Below are 26,436 nucleotides of genomic sequence, written 5' to 3' on the forward strand. Positions count from 1 at the left end.
AGTGATAAACACTTGAATTTTATCTCCCTTCCCACAATTTTTATCAAGCAAAAATACATCTTTCCTACTTTACCATATTTAAAAATACATATCAGTATTATTTGCTATTATAACAGTAAGATTTCCTTTATTCCCATTTTAATCTTCCTAACAGCATGTACTTGAAAAGAATTAGATTTAAAATATCAATAATCCAGACTTCCCTCTTCCTTGCCAATGCTTCCTACCATATGGATAATATTATAAGAATCCCCATTACCAGACGTGAAAGGATTTTGGGAAGCTTTTCTAGTTCACAAAAGAGAGTTAAGGAAATAATATCTTGAATATTCATGCCCTAATTACTTGCTAGTTACGGGAATGAAACAGTTATAAATATGGTGAGATTATTTTTTGTTTGGTTGGTTGGTTATTTGCTATTTTTGCCTTTAGAATTACAAGCAGTTAATCCCAAAGTTATCAACAGAATTAGTGTGTTTATATCTGATATCTAAAAAAATTCCGTACAGTACCTGTGTTGTATATTTCCTGTCAAATACACATCTCAAATCTTGTAAGTACATGGGAAAGGCAAAGATAAAAAATAAGCTATGTTTAAAGTCACCATGATGACATTTCATGGTGAAATTATAATCTTCCAATGCTTTCTTAATATTATTGAGGACACAGAAGTAGACAAGGACCTTGACTTTTGCAGGGAAAGACTGAGTAGACCTTTCTAAAACACACACTGGCTGTGCCCATGAAGGAACTTTGAAAATGGAATTGAATGTGAGGCTGGCGCCGTGGCTCAATAGGCTAATCCTCTGCCTGCGGCGCAGGCACACCGGGTTCTAGTCCTGGTCGGGGCGCCGGATTCTGTCCCGGTTGCTCCTCTTCCAGTCGTGGCCCGGGGAGGCAGTGGAGGATGTCCCAAGTCCTTGGTCCCTGTACCTGCATGGGAGACCAGGAGGAAGCACCTGGCTCCTGGCTTTGGATCAGCGCAACACGCTGGCCATAGCAGCCATTTGGGAGGTGAAGCAATGGAAAAAGGAAGACCTTTCACTCTGTCTCTCTCTCTCTCTAACTCTGCCTGTCAAAAAAAAAAAAAAAAAAAAAAGAAAGAAAAAAGAAAAAAAAAGGAAATTGAATGTGAGGGCAATCAAGAGGATTCTGTTTTGTTTATTTGTTTTGATTTTGTTGTACTACAACTTTTCTATCCTTTAGATTTTAGTATTTTTTTTTTTTTGTTCTAGTACTATTGGTTGAACTCTGCAATTAACACACAATTATTCTTAGGTGTTTGAATTTTAACTGAAAAGTGATCCCTGTTAGGAATTTGGAAAGCATTATGTTGAGTGAAATAAGCCAGTCCCAAAGGGACAAATATCATATGTTCTCCCTGATCGGTGACAACTAACTGAGCACCAAAAAGGAAACCTGTTAAAGTGAAATGAACGCTAGGAGAAATGGTGACTTGATCAGCCCTTGCCCTGACTGTTGATTAACAACTTAATAAGTTATCCCTCTTAGTATTTTTTTGGTTTGTTCTACTTAATAGTTTTGGTTGAATACTGTAATCAATACACAGTTATTCTTAAGTGTTGAAACTTAACTGAAAAGTGATCACTGTTAAATATAAGAGTAGGAATAAGAGAGGGAAGAGATGTGCAATTCGGGACATGCTCAAGCTGACTTACCTCAAAAGGTAGAGTTAGAAACATACCAGGGGATTCCAATTCAATCCCATCAAGGTGGCATGTACCAATGCCATCTCACTAGTCCAAGTGATCAATTTCTGTTCACAATTGATCATAATGATAGGAATAAGAGCCAAAGGGATCACATAAACAAGAATAGTGTCTGCAAATACTAGCTGATAGAGTGAAAAAGAGAGAGAATGATCCAACATGGGAAGTGAGATACACAGCAGACCCATAGAATGGCAGATGTCCTAAACAGCACTCTGGGTTCAGAATCAGCCCTTACGGCACACGTATCTGGCTGAAAAGCCCGTGAGAGTATTACAGGCATGGAAAGCCAAGACACTCTGGGGGAAAACAAAACAAACAAACAAACAAACAAAAACAAACAAACAAACAAAAAAAAAACCACCTAAATGGAAGATCTCCGCAAGTGAGATCCCAGTGGAAACAGCAGGTCATCAAAGAAAGAGGTACCTTTCTCTGAAGGGAGGAGAGTACTTCCACTTTGACTATGACCTTGTCTAAATAAGATAAGAATCGGTGAACTCAAAAGGCTTCCATAGCCTTGGCAGCTCATGACAAGAGCCTAGGGTGATTACTGAGGCCATAAACAAGAGTGTCAATTTGTTAAGTCAACAACAGGAGTCACTGTGCACTTACTCCTCATGTAGGATCTCTGTCCTTAATGTGCTGTACATTGTGATTTAATGCTATAACTAGTACTCAAACAGTATCGTTCACTTTGTGTTTCTATGGGGGTGCAAAGTGTTGAAATCTTTACTTAATGTATGCTAAACTGATCTTCTGTATATAAAGAGAATTGAAAATGAATCTTGATGTGAATGGATGGAGGGAGGGAGAGGGAAAGGGGAGGGTTGCGGGTGGGAGGGAAGTTTGGGGGCGGGAAGCCATTGTAATCCATAAGCTGTACTTTGGAAATTTATATTCATTAAAAAAATAAAAAAAATAAAAAAAGGATTACTTATCCTCTTATGTAAATATCAGTGAGAAGTGTCACCTTTGAACCTGTGACACTATATTAGACTCTGTGTGTGTTTTGGTGCTTTATCCATACAAGATTTTCCTTATAGTTAGTTCTCCCTAAGAGGTGCACTTTGTTAATATGGCTGTGTACAATTTCCTGACAAGTGCTGAACCTACGCTAACAAAAAATGGTTCTTATTTATGATGTGTCAAATTACTGTTCTGAGAGTAGACCTTTTAGGTTGCATTCAGCCTTTAATTTGACTGAATTTAAATGGCATAAAATGCCTTTTAGTTGGGCCTTGGCTGGCATATTATATATCTCATTTCAATGAAAAACATTCACATGCAAATATGGTTTGTTTGGAGTGAGGACAAATGCGACTATCATGACTGATGAAGGCTTTTGATCACAGTTTTACAAACTGAAACCTTGAAAAAGAAGAGGCTATTTGGACTGGCATCTGCAATCCCATGAATTATTTAGTTCACATTATTCATAAATCTCTTTGAAGAAGAGGTTTTATGAGGTTTTAAGGAGGAGTAGGCATATTTGTGTTGCTAGCATCAATGTATGCTTGTAAGCGCCTGCCTGCACATGAACACTTTCTTTAAATGTTGGGCATTCTGTAGTCTTGAATGTGTGTAACATCAGTCCTCGGGCAAGCTAATCTTTTAACTTTTAGCAAATGGAATCACTTGCCAATCTCTTCCTTGCTCCATCCACCACTGGGTCTATTGGAAGAAAGAGTGGAATGAATGTAATGTGCAAAACTTCACATGGATTATGTATGAAAGTACAGTTCATTCACAGAACTCACGGTGTTTATTCCAGTTCAGTCAAGTAAGCAAAAGCCCTCTTGCCTCCTAAGAGCATGCTTTTCCTCTGCTCCTTGCTTTTGCACCATGATGCTGCCTGGCACGACTTTCTCATGCCCTAGATTTCCAAAGAACTTTATTGAGGTGGCAAATTGTTTTATTCTAAAACTGAATCCTGCCGCTGATGACATCATAACACTATTGTCCTGATGGTCTGTTGGAATTCCTTGGTTAGACGTGTATTTCCTTTCCTAGAGGATAAAATTCCAGACTCATACTCTTTGTTCTAGACCATCACCATCCCTCTCAGTTACAGCACATGTGCAATAAATGGCTTTCAGACTATCTTGCCTTGTATTACCCTCAAAGGAATGATGGAGATATTTTATGGTGCTTCAAGTTTATATAAAGAACTACAGCTTCAAATTATTTCCACATCTGAAACAGTGACAGAAGTTGAGTATTGGATGGCACTTTAGGAAAAACTTCCTATGTAAGAGTCTCCCGTTGGTTTTCTAGCACAGGGGCATGACTCAATCAGATCTCGGTTTCAGAGAGTGAGTGTAATATATGCTCATATGGGAGCGTCTATTCTAAGAGCGCATCGCCAGATAGCTACGTGCTTCCACTTTTATTTAGAGGGTACCAGCAAGGCTACAATCCAGCAGGCACTTAGGCAAGGTTATACATCAACTTAAGGATTTGGGAAAAAGAATTTGTTCTGGTGGTCTAAGATAGGGATTAGAGCTCTGTTGTAAATCTTCAGAGACAAGCCCGTCAAGATGTTCGTACAAATTTACAAATTCCCAAAAATATTCCAGGTACCAATTCATGCCCGTTAGCCTCCTGCTGCTCCCACTGCCACATTCCTTTGGGGCAGGTCTGCCCATCCCTGGCCTGTTTTGATATGAGCAGAAACTGTGGCTGTGCCTCTGATTTCAGAGGGTTGTGCCCCCCTGAAAAACACTTATGCAGTATCTTTGCATGGAACAATTGAAGTTTATGTTGCTGAATGTCCGTTTCTTTGCTTCTATTTAGAGTTTACATGGTATCTCACAATCAATGCTGGAGAGGAGGTTATACTGGGTAATCTCTAATGGTACCTTCTACCTCCAAGAATCTCTAATTCCCTGATATCAACCCAGGTGGGATTTGAGGCTTAACAGTATATTCAAATGCAAACAACCTGAATTCATTTAGTTACAGTTTGACTATTTAAAAATCCTCAGAGCTGATTGTATTTCCTTTTTTTTCTCTAAAACAAATTTTCCTGAAAACTAGGACTTCTCAGCATGTTTATTAATATACATATAAAATAATATGTAGAATTTTGAAAAATATCATCCCAACATATTTTATTTCTACACTAGATGAATTATTGTTCCATAAGTACAATGAACCTGCACAAAGTTACTGAAAACCAAGAGGCACACATACTGGGAGGGAAAGCTCCCTGTGCTGGGACTTGGGAGATAGGATCCTTCTCTCTGTATCATTTCTGTGTAGCTGAGTAGTATTAAAAAAGTTTCTTACTCTCCCTCAGGCCTCAATTTCCACATATGCAATTTAGAATTAACAGTGTCTGACCTCAGAGTTTCTTTGTGAATTCTCTATCATAGATATGGAAAACTTTTTAAAAAGCACTAAATTGCTTTTTTTTATCTGTGAGATTTACAAATATCAATCCTACAAAATTTAGGGTAGAACATTGTCTGTAAAGAAAACATTTTTACTTTGAAAATTTATTTTCAATTTGATTTAGTGAAGTTATTGGTCATTGCAGGCTTATGACAGGGTTTTAAACAGTTGGTGGAAAATGAAAGTATCAGGTAAACTCAAAAAAAATAAACTTTATGATTCAACATAAGCTCCATAAAGTTTAAGATAGTATTGTGAGCCATGATTCTAGCTATTTTAGTCAATCCCTGAAGAGCTGAACGCACCATGAGTTTAATATGTCAATGCAGTCTTTTTTTTTTACATTATTACATAAAAAATGAGTATTCTTAAAAATTTTTTTTAAAGAAAGAGGACAGAGAGAGGGGGAGAGTGAGCTCTTCCACCTGCTGGGTCACTCCACAAATGACTGCAATTCCAGGGCTGAACCAGTCCACAGCCAGGAGGCATGAGCCTCCTTCTGATCTCCCACGTGGGTGCAGGGGCCTGGGGACTTGGGGTATCATTCACTACTTTAGCAGATACATTAGCAGGGAGCTGGTTTGGAAGTGGAGCAGACAGGACTCCAACAGGAGCCCACATGGGATGCTGGAGGCTGCAGGCAGGGGCTTAACCTGCTGTGCCACAGCACTAGCCCTTCCTAAAAGATTTTTTAAAATTAGCAAGGGAAAGAAGTCAAAAGGAGCCAAATCAGGACTTCAAGTTGGGTGCTTAATGATTCTCCACCAAAATTGCCTTTGTTGGATGAAAAGAGTGAACAGGCACATTGTCATGGTTTAAAAGGATTGGTGAAATTTTCTAGGTATTTTTCTGCTAAAGCGTTAGCTATCTTTCCCCAAATATGCTCATATTAAGCAGTTATTATGATTCTTTAGCCACCAGAGAATCAACAAGCACAAAGCCTTGAACATTGCAAAGCACTAGTGCCTTGATCTTTGAGTGTGATTTGTCTGGCTCTGCTTTCACAGGACTGCTTTGTAACCATTGCTTTGCTTGTGCTTTATCTTCAGGACTATACTGGTAAATCCATGTTTCATCTTCTGTTATATCTCATTTCTGAAACACTTTGGGATCTTGAAATCATTTGCTTAAAATTGCCATTGAAATTCTGATCTCATCTACAGATGATGTGGGTACAACAGTTCTGGTACCTATGGAGTGGAAATTTTTCTCAACCTTAATTTTTCAGTTAGAACCCAATAAGCTGAATTAATTGGCTTGTCTATGTGTTGGGTGCTGTTCTGCTGTATATGTCCTGTTCAGTTAGAGCAAGAACAAGATTTGTATTTCTTCACAAATTCATGTGGATGTTCTGATACTGGGAGCTTCATCTTTCACATCATCTTATACTTCTTTTTTTTTTTTTAAGATTTATTTATTTATTTGAAAGAGTTACACAGAGAGAGAAGGAGAGGCAGAGAGAGAGAGAGTGAGGTCTTCCATCTGCTGATTCACTCCCCAGCTGGCCACAATGGCCAGAGCTGGGCTGATCCAAAGCTGGGAGCTAGGAATGTCTTCCAGGTCTCCAATGCAGGTGCAGGGGCCCAAGGACTTGGGCCATCTTCCTCTGCTTTCCCAGGCCATTGCAGAGAGCTGGATCAGAAGTGGAGCAGCTGGGACTCGAACCAGCACCCATATGGGATGCCAGCACTGCAGGTGGTAGCCTTACCTACTAAGCCACAGTGCAGGCCCCCATCTTATCCTTCTTAAAACAAGTTATTTATTGGTAAATTGCTGATCTCTTAAGGGCGTTACACAAACTTTTCATAAGATGTTAAAGATATCACCATTCTTCCTCCCACGCTTCACCATAAATCTGATGTTTGTTTTTGCTTGAAATTTTGGAATTGAAGCTACTCTGATAAGGGCTCCTTTCAAACTTATGTCTTATTCTTAAGCTATGTACTATTCAGATATATTGTAAGAAGTTTAGTTTATTTCAGTGCAAAAAGTTTTGGAAATTCACAAATATTTCTTTCATAACAAACATTTTCATTAAACTTTTTGAAAACCTCTCACATTATATTTTCAAATACATTATATATCATGTGGATTTGTTTGAATATAACTTTCAAGGTAATCACATAAAAGGTAGATCTAAAATCACCACTATTTTCCATTGTGAACATGGATGTTGCAAACATTCAGACTCTGAGTGTACCAACTTAACCTGCTATCTTCTTTGACAGTACATATTCTATTAAAATATGAATTTTTGCATTTTACTATGATTAGGTTGAATGTACCTGTTTAAAATCTTGGAGCTATTTGCAGTATCCAAAATAAAATGAACATAACTGCATAAACAGTTGTGCATTATCAGACAAGCCAAAAGTAGCTGCCAATTCACCTAGCATATCATGAAGTAATTGTCCCACTTGCTTTCAGTAGCATTTTGAGATTTTAGGAAAATGAGAATCTAGACTATATTTATGCATCACTTACTTGCTTGATCAAAAAGTATGTTGGCTCTCTCTTTGGTGACAAACCTCATTTTGAATGTCAGTGTTTTGACTATCAATTCAAATAATTTGCCTCTAATGTAAATATGGAGTAATGATAATGGTTTTCTTGAGTGGTTCATGAAATCTAATTTATTGCTGTATATCCATAATTGTTTTCATGTAGCCTTTCTCTTAAAATATTTGCCACATTCTGGTGATGAGAAACAGTTCATGACATTCCAAGTTATTTGCAATATAATTTGCTTTCACATATAAACTACAAAGTAGCTTGATTACTACTTTATAATTAGGTAGGTTGCAATTAGGAGAGTCTTCATCTCTCTCTTTGCAACCCCTTTCATTTAACCATATTTTAATAGTGGACACTGTTTAAAACAACTTTTTCACAAATGTTCATTTGGACAGAGATAAAATTTCAAAGAAATTTTCCTCAGCATTGGTGTGCAGAAAATATTATGAGTACACCCAGATTTTTTTAAAATTCAACTCTTAAGATATTTGTCATTTTATTACCATATGACCTGATTAGTGTTACTTATTGGCATTTTATCAATCTGGCCACTTATGTTTGGAATCTCCTTCCTTCAAATATTGACATTATGACATAAACAACTCCACTTAGAGTATGTTTCACTAATGAAAGGTATGTTTAGTTCACACCATTTTAGTTTTTTCTTCAAATTACTATTCCTGTTTATAAACACTACATTGGCCACTGAAATCAAGATCATGTTTGCTTTTTAAATTCATTTATATATAATTTGTTAAAATAACTTGATAATTATTTTTTAAACATTTGTTTATTTGAAAAGCAGAGATACAGAGAGGGAGGGAAGGAGGGAGGGAGGGAGAGAGAGAGAGAGAGAGAGATTCCATCTCTTGGTTCACTCCTCAAACAGCTGCAATAGCCAGGGATGGGCCAGGCAGAAGCTGGGAGATTCTTCTGGGTTTCCCACATGAATGCAAGGGCCCAAACACTTGGGCCATCTTCTGCTGCACATTAGCAGGGAGCTGGATTGGAAGTGGAACAGCTAAGACTCAAAGTGGCACCCAAAAAGTATGCAAGTGTCACAAGTGACAGCTTTATCTGCTATGCCACAGCACCAGCCCTTAACATATGCTTTCTTCTGTGTCTTGAAATGCACTTGTGAAACCCATATCTAAGAAGTGTCACATATGTTGCTTCTGATTCTTGTGCTTTTCAATTAAGATGGAGGTATTGTCAATTACCCATCATTTGTTGCTGTGTCATAAATAAAATGATAATTAAATATTTTACACCATATTCTGTACAGTAAAATTCATGTTTTTAGTAATATTATTAATTCGGGGCCAGCACTATGGCTGCCTGCAGTGCCAGCATCCTATATGGGCACCAGTTTCTGCTAATGCGCCTGGGAAAGCAGCAGAAGATGGTCCAGGTCCTTGGGCCCCTGCACCCACGTTGGAGACCTGGAAGAAGTCTCTGGCTCCTGGCTTCAGATCGGCCTAGCTCTGGCTGTTGCATCCATTTGGGGAGTGAGCCAGCAGATGGAAGATTCTCTCTCACTCTCTCGCTTTCTTGCTCTCTTGCTCTGGCTCTCTCTCTGCCTCTCCCTCTGCCTCTGCCTCTGCCTCTGCCTCTCCCTCTCCCTCTCCCTCTCCCTCTCCCTCTCCCTCTCCCTCTTCCTTTCACTGTCTTTCTCACTGCCTCTCCTTCTCGGTGGCTCTGACTTTCAAACAAATAAATAAATCTTAAAAAAATAGAGAGAGAAATTCATATTGACTCAGAGGGCTACCTTGCACTTAATGAATGATAAAGTATATAAAAAACATTCGAAGTATCCATGTAAAATATAAGTTAAATAGAAGACATATGCAGCATATGCGGAAGAGCATTTGCAATGGAGATGGCAGTGAAGGTCTCTATAATACATTACACCAAAACTGAAATATCAGTAATCCAACTATTAACCTTCCTTTACAATCGAATTAGTCATGTGATTTCTTCTGTCACTTATTAAGACTTCCAGTAATATAATAACTGTGTGTCAGAAAACCTTGATTGTATTAAATTATTATTAAAGACTGTTGGATACCACATCTAAAGAATTTGAAAATGACACTAATCTAAATAATCATATTGCCTTCATTTATTTTATGGAATTGACAAACTATAAATAGGTATCGAAGTGCTCATTGAATGAACATGCTTTATTCCCCCCCCCCCCCGGAGAACTTTTATTTAAGGTATACAGACTCCATGAATTTCACAGATACAATTTTAGGAACATAGTGATTCTTCTCTCCCTGTTTTTCCTCCCACTGAGAGAGAACCCCAGTAGAAACTGTGGATTTTGGATGATTGTTATGTATAAAATTAATATAGGTTCATCAGTTGTTAACAGATTTAGGAGATGTTGATGAAGGAGACTAGGCATGTGTAGGGGAAGGAGATGCATAGGAGATCTCTGTAACTTCCTCTCAATTTTACTGTCAACCTAAGACTCCCTATTGCAATTTTTGAAAAAGCTATTTTTAAAAAAGCTATTAAGCAAATATATATGTACATATATTACACACATATACAGTTTCTTTAGAATTTTCTAATTGCTATATTGGCAAAAAAGTCTCATTTAATATGATATGTTTAAATTAGTAAAGTAAAATGGTGAGTAAAATTCAAATTAGGATAGTAATTAAGTAGAATAAACTGAAATTGTAATTATAATGTTTAAAAAATTGGAAATCTGGGAAGCTGAAAATATGAATCTCACTGACTATTTTTTTAACTATTTATTTTAAAGTCAGAGTTACAAAGAGAGAGAAGGAGAAGCAGAGAGAGAGAGGTCTTCCAACCACTATTTCATTCTCCAATTAGCCGCAAGGGTCAGAGCTGTGATGATCCAAAGCCAGGAGCCAGGAGCTTCCTTCGGGTCTCCCACATGGCTGCATAGGTCCAAGGATTTGGGCCATCTTCCACTGCTTTCCCAGGCCATAGCAGAGAGCTGGATGGGAAGCGGAGAGGCATGGTCTAGGACTGACGCCCATATGGGATGCCAGAACTGCAGGCAACAGCTTCACCTGCTATGTCACAGTGCCTGCCCCTCCCACTGACTTTAGAAATTAGTTGTTTAAGGATCTGTAGATAAATATTTCTTAAATATAATGGTGTTAATGTAATGGGTGTCACAATATAAACAATGTATATTGAAAATGTCCATCAAAATCAGCCACTGAGATCTGTGAATAACATGAAATGAGGAAAATCTTCACAACTATATGTTGTTCCAATTAGAGATTTAGGATTTTTGAAAAATCGCTTCTTAGTTGAGTAACACAGACGTGAAACATAACTTCAGAGGTGGCCCATGCACTTTATTTATTCAGATGCTTTTATTCATATAGTTCCTCAAAATTTCAAAATAATGTGTGAATGAGATGTCTGTTTACATTCTTTTTATCATCTCTTCTAGAAGCAAGCATCTGAGTCCTATTTTTTTAATTTCATTTTTTTTTTTTTGAGAGGTAAAGTTACAGTGAGTGGGAGATACATAGAGAAAAGTCTTCCATCTGCTGGTTCACTCCCCAGTGGCCCCTATGGCTGGAGTTGAGCAGATCCGAAGCCAGGAGCCAGGAGCTGCTTCTGGGTCTCTTACACAGGTGCAGGTGCCCAAGGACTTGTGCCATCTTCTTCTGTTTTCCCAGGCCACAGGAGAGAGCTAGATCCAAAGAAGAGCAGCCAGGACTAGAACTGGCACCCATATGGGATGCTGGTGTAGCAGGCAGAGGATTAACCTACTGCACCACAGCACCGGCCCCTGAGTCCTATTTTTGTCTTAAGAACTTCTATCCATATCTGTTGGGGCAAAAGTCACTAGCCTACAGAGAAAAGTGAAATATAGTACCAGAAAAAGAGACTAGAAATTGGTAATTACTCATAAAGTTTAAATATTCTTGAGAGTAAAAAAAAATCTAGAATTAGCTAATGTAAATATTTATATGTAAACTGAGTACTAGAAATATGGAAATAGTAGAAAAATATTAACAACATAAGATATTTTGATACATACAATTAATATAATATTTATAGGATGAGGAAAAATGGAAAAGAAATAATTATGTAATTTTAAAATACACATGAGTAAGGTAGTTAAAAGCTTACAATAAAGTTCTGTTTTATCTGCCTGGGAACAAAATTGTTTTTTCCAAGTGGAGATTACGAATACCTTATAGTCTTAAAAATTATTTATTTACTTATTTTATTATTTTTTTTTTGGACGGCAGAGTGAAAAAGAGAGGGAGAGACAGAGAGAAAGCTCTTCCATCTGCTTCCTTACTCCCCCAATAGCCAAGATTGGGCCAGGCCTAAGCCAGGAGCCAGGGATTCGATCCAGGTCTCCCAGAAGGGTGGCAGGTAACACAAGTATTTAGGCCATATCTGCTGCCTCCCAGGTGTATTAGTGAAAAACAGGATTGGAAGCCGAGGTAGGACTCATTCCCAGGCACTCTGACATTGGATGTGGCATCCCAAGTGACAACCCACTGCGCACAGTGCCTGACCTTATCCTATGTTTTCCAGACATAGTGTCATAAGTCAAAATTATTAAAATGATTAAAATACCTCTTATGTTGCACATATCATGACTACTTAAATGACATGACTTCATTCTACATAAGTATCAATAAGTAGCCAATATGCTGCTGTTTTTAACATACGATCTCAAGTACTATTACAGGAAAAGTTATGTTGAGAAATAGTGAAATTTAAAACAAAAATACATGCAGATTTTTCTTAAAATATTTTTACAGATTATTACCGGAATTGTTAAAACATACACAAACACAAAGAAAATATAACAAGCACTATATATTCCAAGACTATTTTGAAATGAATTGAAACCATTAATTTTAATAAATATGTGATTTTTTTGAAAAGATAATAATTTTAAAAATTTAATTACAACACTATTAGCCCAACTAAGCATTAAATATAATTCCTTTATGTTTTGAAATAGCTCAGGCTCAAATCAAAATCCAAAGTGGTCTTTTAAGCTCCTCCTCCAATTAGTGTTTTTTTTTCTCTGAAATTTATTTACTAAAGAACCCAAATATGAAAATTATTGACTAAGTACATCATTCTGATGTATGTTTCATTTCCTTTATGTATTAGGATTTAAAGGTCAATGTGAAGGTGTCATCCTATCCAGGCTGGATTATTTTGGCAAGACTTCTTAGGTGATATTGTATCCTTCCAAGAGGAGTCATGTGTTGTGTAGTCTTCTCTGTTCCAATCAATTAGTGGGAATGGTGATATTTGCCCAAGAAAAACTTATTAAGAATTGCAGAATGGTGATTTTTTTTGTACTTCTTGTTTTTCCAATTTATTGGCTGGAGTAATTCTGTTGAGGAATTTCTACTCATCAAATGTTTGTTTATTCTAGATTATAATTTCTATAGAAAATGTTTCTTTTTTCAACATTTTGAACATGATTTTTACATGTGTTTCATAGTATGAAATTTGTGTGGTTATTAACAAAAAGTAACTAGTTTACGACGTAAAATTCACACTTTTTCAAGTCTACCTATTCGAACAAGCCTCAGAAGAAAATTCTAGTGTGTAGATGACACTAGTTGGTGGCTAAGAAAGATCTGGTTTAAATAAGTCTCAGGTGATTCCTGACAAAAAATGTGTGTTAACCTGTGTTGGATGATCAGAAAATAATAATAATTTAAAAAGAGGGGGTATAAGTGACTGTCTAGCCCTGTAATGCAAACATTTTGGTTTTCGTGTCTTAACAATTGTGATAATGCAGAATTGGATAAATTAGATGTGGCAATACTTACCTTTTCCAAATCAGTGTGATTTCCTTCTTTGAACAAAGGAATCCAAATCAGTTGGTACTGATTAGCACTGCCATGTTTTATTGTATGTAAATCTAATCATTGCATTTTAGCATATTTAAAATACATATGTTCCTCCAGAATGATATTTTAGTTGTAAGTTACTGATGAGCCTTGTGATCTGGACATGGTTGTTTATCTGCTCTGGGTGACAGCTTTGCAATACATTGGGTCCCTTATTTTCACTGTATTTCTCCCACGAAATAGTGGCAATGCACTTTTTTCCTTTTACTTTATTTTTATAATTTCTACTATGTACTATGAAATTAATTGTTTTCATATAGAAACTATGTTGTACAATATCCAGCAGTGGCAGTGATTTGTTCTATTTCATTGCAAATATATTTGGGACAAGTGAATCATTTAATATATGTAAATCTAATATATATATATGTATATATAAATCTGATGTCACAGGTATCAGAAATCTCTCTCCTTGGAAAATGTAGATTCTAAGTTCAATGTATTCATCTAAGATCCCCTATACATTTGTACATGCAAGGTAGAATAAAACACAGGAGGCTGAATTCACAAAATATTTTGTTATCATTCTATATAATAAACAATCTCTAGTGCTTCCATGTGAGCTCTGTCTGAATAAATACTAATAATGTCATTGCTAACTACATATAGTAGATATTTCACTGGCAAATAACTTTTCAGCAAACATTTCTGAAGGTGCCAATAAACCTAATTAGTTCTGTATTATCTAGATATTACAAATATTGATAAAAATATAGGACATTGTCTTCAGATGGTAAATACTATAATAAGAGGTACAAAAGCAAAAGGGAAAATGTCACTATCAACTTTTTGGTAGATAGATTCATCCACCCTCCCGTGAGAGTACTGTGCTGCCCTTTTATACTGTCCCCGTGCTCCACTTTGAGAAACACTGTTTCAGAATCTCCAAGGCTTCGGAATATTGTTAGTCAGTGGTGAAAACTCTGAAATAACCAGACAAGTGCCCGATACAATTACACTAATTAACCAACTTGGTAACATAATGGATTGATTGTACTTTTTACTTTATGATGGTTTGTATTGGAGTTTTTAGACATAAAGGTTATTAGCAAAATGGATTAACATTCTTATGAAAGTGGCTATGGTAACAGTCTTATTATTCACATAATTTTTCCCTAAAAACATATGCACACACTTTCACATCATTAACAATATAATTATGACCACTTATGAACTTAATATTGTAACTAGTCATCTCTGAAAATGTAGTGTGAATATCTGTAATGTTACAGGTAGCACTTACTGCTTTTCCTATAAAGGTGAAGCACTATTGATGTCATATCTGAAACTTTTTTTGGTCAAAGTCTTTTAAATCCTTTTTTTTCCATTTTAAATATGAACAGTTAAATTGCATTTTTAAGGTAATTTTCAGTCACTTTTGGGTGATGTGCAATGTGCACTTTACAATTGACTTATAATTGGACTGTGCTGACTATGGAAAATCTTACAAGTATTGAACATGACATTTATGACAGTATTGCTGTCATCTTAGCTTCTTTTATTGAAAATGCAGAGAATTATAATTGGGCTAACAAGCCTGGTAGCCTGGCCTCTTTCCAATTATATTAACCAGCCTAGTCTAGTATTAGCTGCCTGAACACACACAGAAACAGGCAGAGAACTTTTGTTTTCCTTTTTATTTTATTTTGGTACCTACCCAATAATCTAGGAATAAAATCCTCTGCCTTCACGTAATGTTTGAAAACTGTCGTTTACCTCCATCCTACTTTCTCTTAGATTTCTCTAAGAGATTTGCTTTCTCTAACTTTATTTTACTAATTCTCAGTAGAAACTAATTTTTGTAAAAGATTACTTGTAACTCTTATGAAATGCCAATTATTTTTGCGTTAAACTTTATAATGCTTTAAAAATTTTTTGTGAATTCATGATTGAAGTTTTAAAATATGAATTCATTTGAAATGGAATTCCTCTTTCCATGAACAAGTCAATATATTGATATACTGAAATATTTTCTTTGAAGTTGAGGCAAATAAAATTTAGCATGATCTAAAAATAAGTCTTTCATGGTTGTGTAGTTGTAAAAAACAATGTAGAAGAAACCTCAAGCAGATGAAAATAATTCCATGTAATTGAAATTCTGAAATGTGTGGAAATTATACAAAGAATTTAGAAACTTATATTTTTATTGGAAAAACAAATAGCCAGAAAATTAAATGAAGCAGTTTGTGATTTCAAAGAGCTGACGGCTTTGCAGGATATCAGTTTTTGGAGTGATGTATTCTGTACTTTTCTCTCCCCCTCCTTTTTTTCTTTCTCTGGCTCCTTCTCGTTTTTTGAGTATTCAACGTATCTGCACATTTCCTTCCCAAATATTCTCAACCTTTCTGTCTGCAGTATTTCAGACCTTCTCCTTTGACAGGAGTTTCTGGAGAGAAATACTAAATAAATCTGGAAATGCATCCTAAAGAAATGAAACACAACTGCAGTGAATAAGGGACATTCTATAACAATAAGTGTTGTGTAATCATTATTAGTAGAAAAAGAAAATGCTACAAACATCCTGTTTGTAGGAAATACTCTCCTACTTCATATAAGTTATCAAAAATGAGTATGAAAATGAATGAGTTTAGTCAATCCCATACATTAATTTGGCAAATATAGAGAAAGCACTCTGAAAACTATGAATATAGTAAGATGATGCTTTTGGAAATAAAATAAGAATGTATTTTATTTTAAAATAACAAAACATTTTATATAAGAACTGCATGTTATTTTTCAGTATCAACAAACTATTAACATTGATTACCACAGAAGCTGAATTGGAGAAAGAAAAGACATTGTTAGTATTGCTTGCAATTTTATTGATTTGTATAAAATTTATACTTAGAAATATTCAATGAAGTAGAAGAATTCCACTACTTAGAAAGGAGTAGGTTTCTATATTTTAATGCTGTAGTGATTACAATGAGCTTTACATTTTTTTATGAATTGATGTATCATTATTAATGAAATATTACAAACATCTGTTGATTACATTTTGGGTCTATGGTTTTTAAGCATATTTTTATTTTACACTTCAAAACAATATTGTGAGCATTCTATCCAACATTCTACCTTCATTTTAAATCTATGGAATAAACAGAGTTTAAATGACTGCTGTTACATGACATTTATGTCTGAAAAAATACTTATTATTTGAAAAGTTCCTTTTTAAATAAACTAGCCAAAGATAAATGCTAATAGTAAGATACTGCATAGTTGTGAATGAAAGAAAACAATGAAACTCTCTGAAGCAAGTGGCATGTACATGGACTTTCTAATAATTTTTATTTACCTGTTAATAACTGGAAAATCTGAAATATAAATGAAGAGTTCTGTATGTAGGTCACAAGTACTGAAATTTAGGGTAAATTTTACTGATCTTCAGTCTACCAAACTTGAAAGACTGAGTATTCCCCAATTTGGGGATGGACAAGTTCATCTTTAATATTAGTTAGAGATTAAAAAAATGAAATACTTCTTCCTATCAATCTTCATTTTAAAATAGCATCCAAAACAAAGTAGAACATATCACTTCAGAAGTGTTTAGAAATATTCAAACTACACATTTTGCATAGCAGTCTTCCTTTGGATAAGGGACTGTCCTACAGGACTGTTCTAATTTCCTCATTAAATTTATTTCTGCCCCAAATCATGTTTACTGCTAGGTACAAATAATCTTATATTTCTTAAGGGATTGATTTCACTTAAAGTAATAAGTTTTCTAGTTTGATAATTATGTGGTCAAGCAAACACAAAGATGGCTGGAGTCTAATGGTTCAGATGATTTTGATTTGCTGTCGTAGAGCCGATGCTTGATCGTGACTCATTTCCTTAAATCCCAAAAGCTAAAGATAGACTCTCAAGAGCACAGATTTTGAACTCAGATATACCTCAGATCGAATGCCAAGTGTATTGTCCAGCTGGGCCATTTTCAGTAACTAATCTGATCTTCGTTGAGTTCCTATTTTCACATCCATGAGGTAAGGACAAGACTTGCTGTCCTTTAGGTTGTATGTCAAGCACTCAAAATCATTCTCTGGTATTTCAGAACCACTCAAGCAGTGGAAATGGCCCTTGTGATTAATTCACACATGATTTATGATTTACTCAAACTTAGGTTATATTTTAAATGTTAAATAATATTAAACACATTTAAACTATATTTGAGTGTTTCTTTAAATGATTATTAATTAAAATTTAGAAAGACATAGAGAAGCAAAGAGATAGATTTCTTAAAAGAAATTTGATGACTTGCAGTGTTTGCAATTTGCACTGTGTGGTGCTTATCTATGCTACTGTTTCTTTTTTAGGATTTTCATAATATACTAACAAAATATAACAATTGTCACTTTCTGTCTTATAAATCCAGTTCATCTCAAGTGTGTTAATCACATGAAACACAAATGTTTTCTTCCTAGACTTTGCTAGTAATAACATCTCTGTTTCTTCCTGGAAACTCTGCTCATACCTAATATTTTTGTTCTCTTCCTCTTGTGCATCCTTTGCTGGGTACCAGCGGCTGCTTCAAAAAATAAACTTAAAGGTGAGCTCCTGTCAACTCCGCATGATTCATTATGATCCTTTTTTTCTCAATGTTTTAAGTTCATTTTAATTATGGAAACAATTTTGTTGGTGGTAATAGTGTGTGTAGATATTGTTCATAAATTTCTGCAAATATTTCTTATTTTCATGATCAAGTTTCTGTTTTATGTCTGTGTTTGCATGGTTCTTCATGAATTTTAGTTTTTTTCCCCATTTTTTACAAAATGGACTAAACTGCTTTTATGCATTAGTATCTTCACCTGCTGAACTCAGTTTCCTTGATTAAATTGAGAATTGCAAAAAATGCAGCATAAAATAAAGATGATAGAAAGTCTTGGAATTGAGTGCGCCTTCAGAGAATTAGGTGGAAAGAAAATTTAATCCTTTAAAAATTGAATATTATAAACTGTGGGTATATGACTTTTATTTCATTTCTTGGTTTCATTTAGCTTGTGTTTTCTAGAAACTTGAAAATATATTTTCATCAGAGAGTATGCGCTTACCCAATGCCCAAAATATCCCTTGGAGAATAAGATTTTTAGTTGATATGTCTAATTATTTATGGATTTGAAATAATTTAAATATATGTTACATGTAATGAGTGTAGTTTATGTGTTTCAACTCCATGCTCTCTAGAGCAATCTATATATTCAGATTTTTATACTTCTGCTTCTTAAATAGCAAACAAATAAACAAAAACAAAAATCCTCATCTTTCCTCTTTACTAAACATGTAAAATATGACATAGCGATTTTATTATCACCTTTTCTTATATTGTCCACACTTCTCCTGGTTTTTTTTTTCACAGTAAATGTGGTCAGTTACCTAGACTTTGCTACAGGTAATTTTCTATCAGTTTGTGAATAAAGGAAATATACTCACAGAGCAATGGAGATATTACTTGATACTGAATGCATGGTTATAAATATATAAACATAATGTGTTTATACAACAAAAGATTAAAAGGTGTATTTTGGGAAATAAAGAACTAATATCAATACACAGTAATGTGTTAGTTGTGGTTTACAGAGCTTGAGTGTAATGGGTTAAAGTTAAAACATACCAGGGCCTGAGCTCTCAGACAATGTCTCCATCTGTAGCTGGAGCTTGAATTAGTTTCTTAAGGGTCTGAGAGGCTGGACACAGGAAAACGAAGCACATAAAGAAAAAAATTAGAAAGCTTAAGGACATAGTTTACTCTATGTCCCATTTTTTGCATCTACCAGGTGTTAAAAAGGCAAGACATGACACTTTGTAAAAAGAAATAAGCCTTAAGTAGAAATTCAAATTTATTTATACATATTGTTTGAGAAAGATGTATATTATGTAGATATAATAAACACAACTACTCAATGATTTTAGTGTCCAATTTCAATATCAAGGCAGTGGCCTCCGAATAAGAAAAAATGTGAATAAGAGAAACATAACATCTAAGACAATATAAGAGCAAATGATTGTATAAATAGTTCATTTCTCTTAGCCCAGATGAAGTACTTCTTAACGAATTGAAGGAAGTTTTAGAGAGGAGCACATCTCATTAATTTACACTTTTATAATCATGCAAATATGGGGAACTTCTGGAATATTGAAGAGTAATGTGGTTTTTCTTTTTTTTATAAAAAAAATGCTTTCACTCCAAAAACTGTATATTTATGTAATTAACATCAACTTTCCAATAGATTAGATTGAAACAGAATTCAGTCGGAATCAGCGGTTGTTAATGATGGCACAGATAACTACCTTGTCTTTTTCCTATCTTTTTTCTTAAAAGCATGGTTTACTATACCTATTTCTGAGACCAATAATATAAATACAATATGAATGTATTTCAAAATTTAGTGGAAAACAGAATCAAAGAATAAACTTATTCTGGTCCAAAAATTTAATATGTGCATTGCTTTGTCATAGTACATATTTCCATCAGTTTTTTGAAGAACCCTCATATGCATGAATTTAAACATTTTTGCACCAAATAATCTGATCTTTCAATTCCATTTTTCACAAACATTTTGAAGTACCTTCATGTTGCTTTATTTGATTTTTCATTTTGCTTTGTTTCAGTGTTTCTATACATACTTGATTTTATTTTTAAATGCTGCTTTGACTCTTTCTCCTTCTATATTTTGTTCGGAGACACAAATTGTATTCAGGTTCTGGCTTTGATCCTTGAATGAATTTTCTAATGCAGTATTGGTTCAGCTTTCTACATCCCCTTTGAGAGATGAACTTTACTTCCTACAAAATAAAGGAAGCAGCTTTTCTAGATAATTGTGTGTCCACAACTACTTCTGTCCTGTCATTGGTTGAATCTCATGAGGAAGACAAACGACCCCATCAAATTGCTTTCCTGAAAATTTAGGAATGAAAAGGAGAAAGGAAAAAGAGGGAAATATTAAAGATGCAAGAAGAAGGAGAAAAGTTCAACTACTTCTATTACTTTTATGGCCATACATTTTCTATGTGGAGTTAATAAGATGAATACAGTCTGAGGAATAAAAAAAATGCAGCAGACACCTACAAGGCGTGAGATCGCAACAGTACCCTCGTGGTACTCCAGGCACTGTGCTGAAGCACTAAGGCTCTATTTTATGCTTGCCCTTTGAGACTTTGACACAATTCTTTTTTTTTTTAATGTATTTTTATGTATCTGAAATGCAAAGGGATAGACAGAGAGAGAGAGAATGAGAGAGAGAGAACGAGAGAGAGAAAGAGAGAGAGAATCCTTCAGCTCCAGATTCACTCCCTAAATGGCCACAAGGGCTGGAGCTGAGCCAGGCCAAAGCCAGGAGCCTGGAACTTCATGTGAGTCTCCCACATAGATGGCCACTGCTTTTCCAGGCACATTAATAGGAAGCTGGATCCAAAGCAGAACAGCCACAATTAGAACCTATGCTCCAAAGGGAATGCAAGTGTGAAAGACAGCAGTCCAATCCGCTGGGCCACAATGTTGTCCCTGGCACAACTCTTTTTTTTTTTTTTTTTTAAGATTTATTTATTTACTTGAAAGAGTTACATACAGCAAGAGAGAGCGAGGCGGAGAAAGAGAGAGATTGTCCATCCGCTGGTTCACTCCCCAGTTGGCCACAACGGCTGGAGCTGCGCTGTTCCGAAGCCAGGAGCTTCTTCCTGGTCTCCCACGTGGGTGCAGGGACCCGAGGATTTGGGCCATCTTCCACTGCTTTCCCAGGCCATAGCAGAGAGCTGGATTGGAAGTGGAGCAGCCAGGACGCAAACCAGCGCCCATATGGGATGCTGGCACTGCCTGTGGCGGCTTTACCAACTTTGCCCCAACACAACTCTTTTAATTAAACTTTCTAGATAGGTTTCTCTTGCTTACAGTCAGAAGAGAATTAATTAATTTAACTTTCTTTTTTCTCTAAAGTTTCATAGTTGATTTCCATTATCGTTTTGGTGGACTTAATCTCCTATCTCATGTTCCTATCACTCTGCTGAACATTTCCCCTTTAATATTAAAAACTAATCTTATTTTACTTTACAAATCTGATCCCTCTGGGTTTGCTAAGTCTTCCCATGACATCAATATTTCCCATTTTTTATGTTTAAAGATTTGAAACATTTTTAACTTCTGCTCCTTCACAACTCTCATATCCAATCAGTTATCAAATTGTCCTAATTTTATCCCCATAGTGGCTTTTGCATGAATCTCTCTTATTCAAATCACTCATACCTCGGAGTTTGCCTCAAGTTGTTTCTAACTTGTATCTTGCTTCAATTTTCAGCACTCTACAATCTATCCTACATTTATTTATCATACTGAATTTTAAATAAGATAATCATGGCTTTGCCATTTAGAAAGAGAGAAAAAGTACCTTAGAGTATTTTTAAAATCTTTTTGTATAAATTGATTTCATTTCACTCCATTATAAATTTATGAAAATAGAGTAAATATATCTTAATAATAGTGTATCAGAATATTACAAATTTCAAAGTGTGTAATCCAGCAAAATATTTAAGTCTTTTTATCCTACTTTTAGGCTTGATTTTTCATTCAAGAATGGGCAACAATAGGTGGGATAACATTTTATGCCATTTCTAGAATACCAGCCTTTAGCTATTATTTTCTAAATGAATGTCTTAAGTCTCCACAATCATATTATCATTATTCAGTGCTCCAATAAAAATTAACATAATTATTCTGACTTTATATAAGAATTAGAAGATGAGGTGGAGCCCTTAGCTATCTAATTGAGATATATATATATCTGTGGTTCAAAGGAGAAACAGTATTTCATCTTCTGTACTTTAAAAGTAAAAGTCATTTATAACATTATTAAATGATTATTTAGGTGAGACTATAATAAAATATTATAACCAATATACAGATATAAGCTCTTAGGTTACCCATCATATTACACCTTGTAGGGGTGAATGGACAGGCATGTAAGGAGATGAATCTGAGACATTGCTTCAAGCTATTCTGGGATAGTGAGAGATTTTAGCCAAGTGAGAAGCCTCTGCTACGCAGTGTGTCCTACATAGAAAGAATTGTATTTCGTAGCAAGACATAGACCAAATCCAGGTTTGGTACTATTAGATTTGAACATCTAGACACCTTGACTTAATACACCACATAAGTTTTATAGTTGTTATGATCATTATATGTGAGCCTACATCAAAAAGAATTAACCTAGGGAATGACACACAGTAGGGGCTCAGTAAATTTTACTTACAATTGTTGCTATTACCCTCATGAGTATTGCTATTTTAATGGCATCCATAGGGAAGAAAACAAATATGAAAATATGTAGTCAAATTTAAAAATTAATTTATTTCTATAAGTGCCAGCTGTATTTCATCTTTTTTTTTTGCTGTATTTCATCTTAATCATGACATTCAGTGCTTATATGCATTATACAATTAAAATAATCCATGAAATATAATATGTTAATGTTATGTATATTTTTGCTTCACTTTTAATATTATAAACCAAATGTATAATTGATATCATTAAAGAGTCAAAAGGAAAAAATTAAGAAAATTATAACAGAGAATGGCATATAATTAATCAATTTACTTAATTTATATAATTTTAGTATATATAATCCTTAAAAGGTAAAAGACATTTATTACGGAATAAAGCCATAATACAATAGCTCTTTTATAATTTTATTTGAGAGGCAGAGAGGGTTGGGTGTGGAGAGTGAGCAACCAATTCCCTGGTTCATTTCAAATGCTTGTAGCAGCCACACTGAAGTCGGGAGCCAGAACCCAATGTGGATCTCCCCATGAGTGGCAGGGAGACCTAGTACGTGCACCATCAAATGCTAACTTCTGGGATGTGCATTAGTAAAAGCTGGAATTGTGAGTGGTCCCAGGACTGAAACCCAGGCTCTCCTAGGAGGGATGCAGGCGTTCCTGCTGCACATTAACTACTGGCATAGTTGCCTGCCCCTGATATAATTTCTTTTGAAAAGAATACATCACCCCATTTGTTGAAGCTATGTTTGGATTTTGATTTTAAAACTCTGAAGATATATTTGTATTCTTCATATTAGATACAACATCTCCAACAAAAATAATCAAGTAACAATTATTGAGCATTATTTATCCTGCAGAAAACTAATCCCCTGAAATATGTTGGGGAAGATTAGGCCTACATAAAAGAATTTCAAAGCATATTGTGTTTCTAGAACATGTTCACTAAGGACTCCAGCGAGGAAGCAGTGAGTTGGTACCTTTTAGAAGACTTCTGTCTTAATCCAACTTTTACTTCATCTCACTTCTCTGAAAAATTGCTGAAGACATTGTATAAAGATAGTGTGACAATTTTATAAAGGTGCAATTTAATACTGTAGTCTTTTTCTAACTTTGAAAATAGTGAATCAAAATCATAGTTGTGGGGCAGGCATTAGGTCTAGTGGTTGCAATGCCATTTGACATCCCACCATCCCATATCGGAGTGCCATGCTTAGATCCCAGATCCATTTCCGATCCTAGCTTCCAGCTAATGCACACTTTTGGGAGGTATCAGACAATAACTTAAGTTGCTGGATCCCTGTCATCCTTGTGAAAGACCTGGATTGAGTTTTTAACTCCTATCTTCAACTTGACCATCTCCATTTGAGGAATCATCCAGCATTTGGGGTTGCTCCCACAGCTCCACTTCTCTCTCTCTCTCTTCCCCCTTGGTCTCTCTCTTTCTCTTCCTCTCAAATTACAAATGGATTGATTATGGCTAATCTTGCTTGAATGTTACAATGTCGCAGGCATTACACTAAGCATTTTATGATTTGCAGTTAACTCCTCACAAAACCCTCTGAGATCAGTATCATTATTGTATTCATCTTTAAAACACAGGAAACAAAGCAAAAGTTAAAGAAATTTACAAAATGAATTAGAAGTGAGTTAAAAGTTACAAATGAGTCATACTGACTTCTGAATCAAAACTTTTAAGCAATTAAAGCCTCTAAAGAGACATGATTAATCAATATTATACTTCACCTGGATCTTTTTCATTTATTTAAAAGCATTTATTTAGGTCCCATCTCTCCCAGATAGAATTGCATCTGGGAAGAGGAGTGAAGTGGAATATTGATGAATTCTAGAACAAAGGCATTTACATACTTTATCTAGTACACAGCCCACGAATATATCTTCCAAGTGAATATGTTTCTCTTATGTCCTTTATTGCTTTTAAAATTTTCTTCCTTTTGTGTCTTTCATTCATTCACCTTAACATCACTTATCAGCATTTGGGAAGGTGAGAAGGTGATTAGTTTATCAATGAATAGAGTTCCAGAAAACCTTTAGACAATACTAATATGAAAAACTGAACTCAGAGAGGAAAAAAGTTAAGGAGTGTAAAATTCGTGACAAAATTAGCTGGGAGATGACTCGGTTGGTCAAAATATAGAGAATTTCAGTTGTCTGCAAAGTGCAGCTTCTTTCGCATGGTTTCTGTCTTTATTTCTCACTCTGTAGGCATTCTGACATGTATTCTCCTTGTGAAGTGTTTCATTACTTTCTACTGTGTCACTGTCAACCATTTATGCAATACAGTAACAACCAGCCTGGAGCACCATGCAAAGGCCCCCCTAGATAGTCCATTTGCAAATCTAAAATAATATTATTTTGCATTTGGTTTAGTGGAGCTGAGTTTTCCTCTTTCTCTCCTGGCCTCTTGAAATACAAATGTCAGCTTGAGCTTTTCTGTGGACATGTGGATAAACATAACTCATTTGCCACCAAAACAGGGCACAACTTTTTATACTAATTAATGATTAGTTTAAGCAGTACTACTTTAAGTTAATTTCCATCATAAGCAACTCATTATAATACTTTTTTTTATTCTGTCTAAACACATTTCATCCGAAAGGCAACATCTTTGGGGACTGAATTCATTCAGTAGTTCATGTCATTCTATTATGCTAATAAAATTGGTATTTGCTGATTCTACAGCTGCTGCGTGGGGGTTTAGAAAGTCTGTAATTAAAATCCCAAGGTTTATGGTCTCTTACAGGTTTCCAAACAGAAAAAGTCTATAATAAGAAGAAACACAATGATCAGTGTGTAGCAGTTAGTTGGGCATTTAGAAACATTTTCAAAACAAATGCTATGAGGCCAAAAGTTAAATTACACTGAAAATAAATGCCACCTTATAGTTGTAATCTGGTAGACTTATGGCCATATTTTTAGTGGAAAAAATCTGTTGACTTCAAACCCTAATATAAAATAACTGTCACTAGGAGACTATGCTATTAAAAGCTTTGAGGAAGGAGGTGTGGGAGGGGGCAGTGTCTTCACACAGCAGGTACAGCCATTGCTTGCAATGCTGGTATACCATATGGGAGCGTTGGTTTGAGTCCCAGCTTCCCTGCTTTCAATCTAGCTCCCTGCTAATATGCCTGGAAAAGCTGCTGAAGATGGCCAGAGTACTTGGACTCCTGCCACCCATGCGGGATACTGGGATGGGGTGCGGGCCTCTTGGCTTGCATCTGGACCAGCCCAGGCCATTGGAGTCATTTGAAAAGTGAGCTAGTAGATAGAAGATCTGAATCTCCTTCCCTCTCTCTCTCTGTCGTTCTGCCTTTCGAATAAAATTAATAATTAAATCTTTTAAAAAATATCTCAGTTTATCAGAGTTCCTGGATTCTAGTGTTTCCATTTATTTGCTCTAAAGTCATTTATAAAATAGGCATAAAAACAGCAATAATACCTACCTGAAATACCTGATCACTATATCTGAAAATAAATATATTATCAGAAGATGTATTTTTTAATGATTTATTTATTTGAAAGTCAGACTTACAGAGAGAGAGAGAGAGAGGGAGAGACAGAGAGAGGTATTGTCCATTCACTGATTTACTCTCTAGATGGCAACAACAGCTAGGACT

At 35.3% G+C, this 26,436-nt stretch overlaps 1 protein-coding gene across 4 annotated transcripts in view; it reads left to right on the plus strand.

Annotated features, from left to right (window-relative positions):
• Positions 1-26,436, plus strand: part of CADM2 (cell adhesion molecule 2) — a 1,135,583-nt gene that overhangs the window by 796,130 nt on the left and 313,017 nt on the right. For 2 of the 4 annotated variants that reach the window (XM_051859415.3, XM_089330678.1), the window contains exon 2: positions 18,057-18,083. The exons of the other annotated variants lie outside the window; for them this stretch is intronic. In XM_051859415.3, the coding sequence (XP_051715375.1) occupies positions 18,057-18,083 (27 nt within the window). The remainder of the gene's footprint in view (positions 1-18,056; positions 18,084-26,436) is intronic. 4 annotated transcript variants of the gene reach the window in all.

This window comes from Oryctolagus cuniculus, chromosome 4 (genome assembly GCF_051225735.1).
Source record: "Oryctolagus cuniculus isolate XC-2025 breed Fujian yellow rabbit chromosome 4, ASM5122573v1, whole genome shotgun sequence".
NCBI classification, from domain to species: domain Eukaryota; kingdom Metazoa; phylum Chordata; class Mammalia; order Lagomorpha; family Leporidae; genus Oryctolagus; species Oryctolagus cuniculus.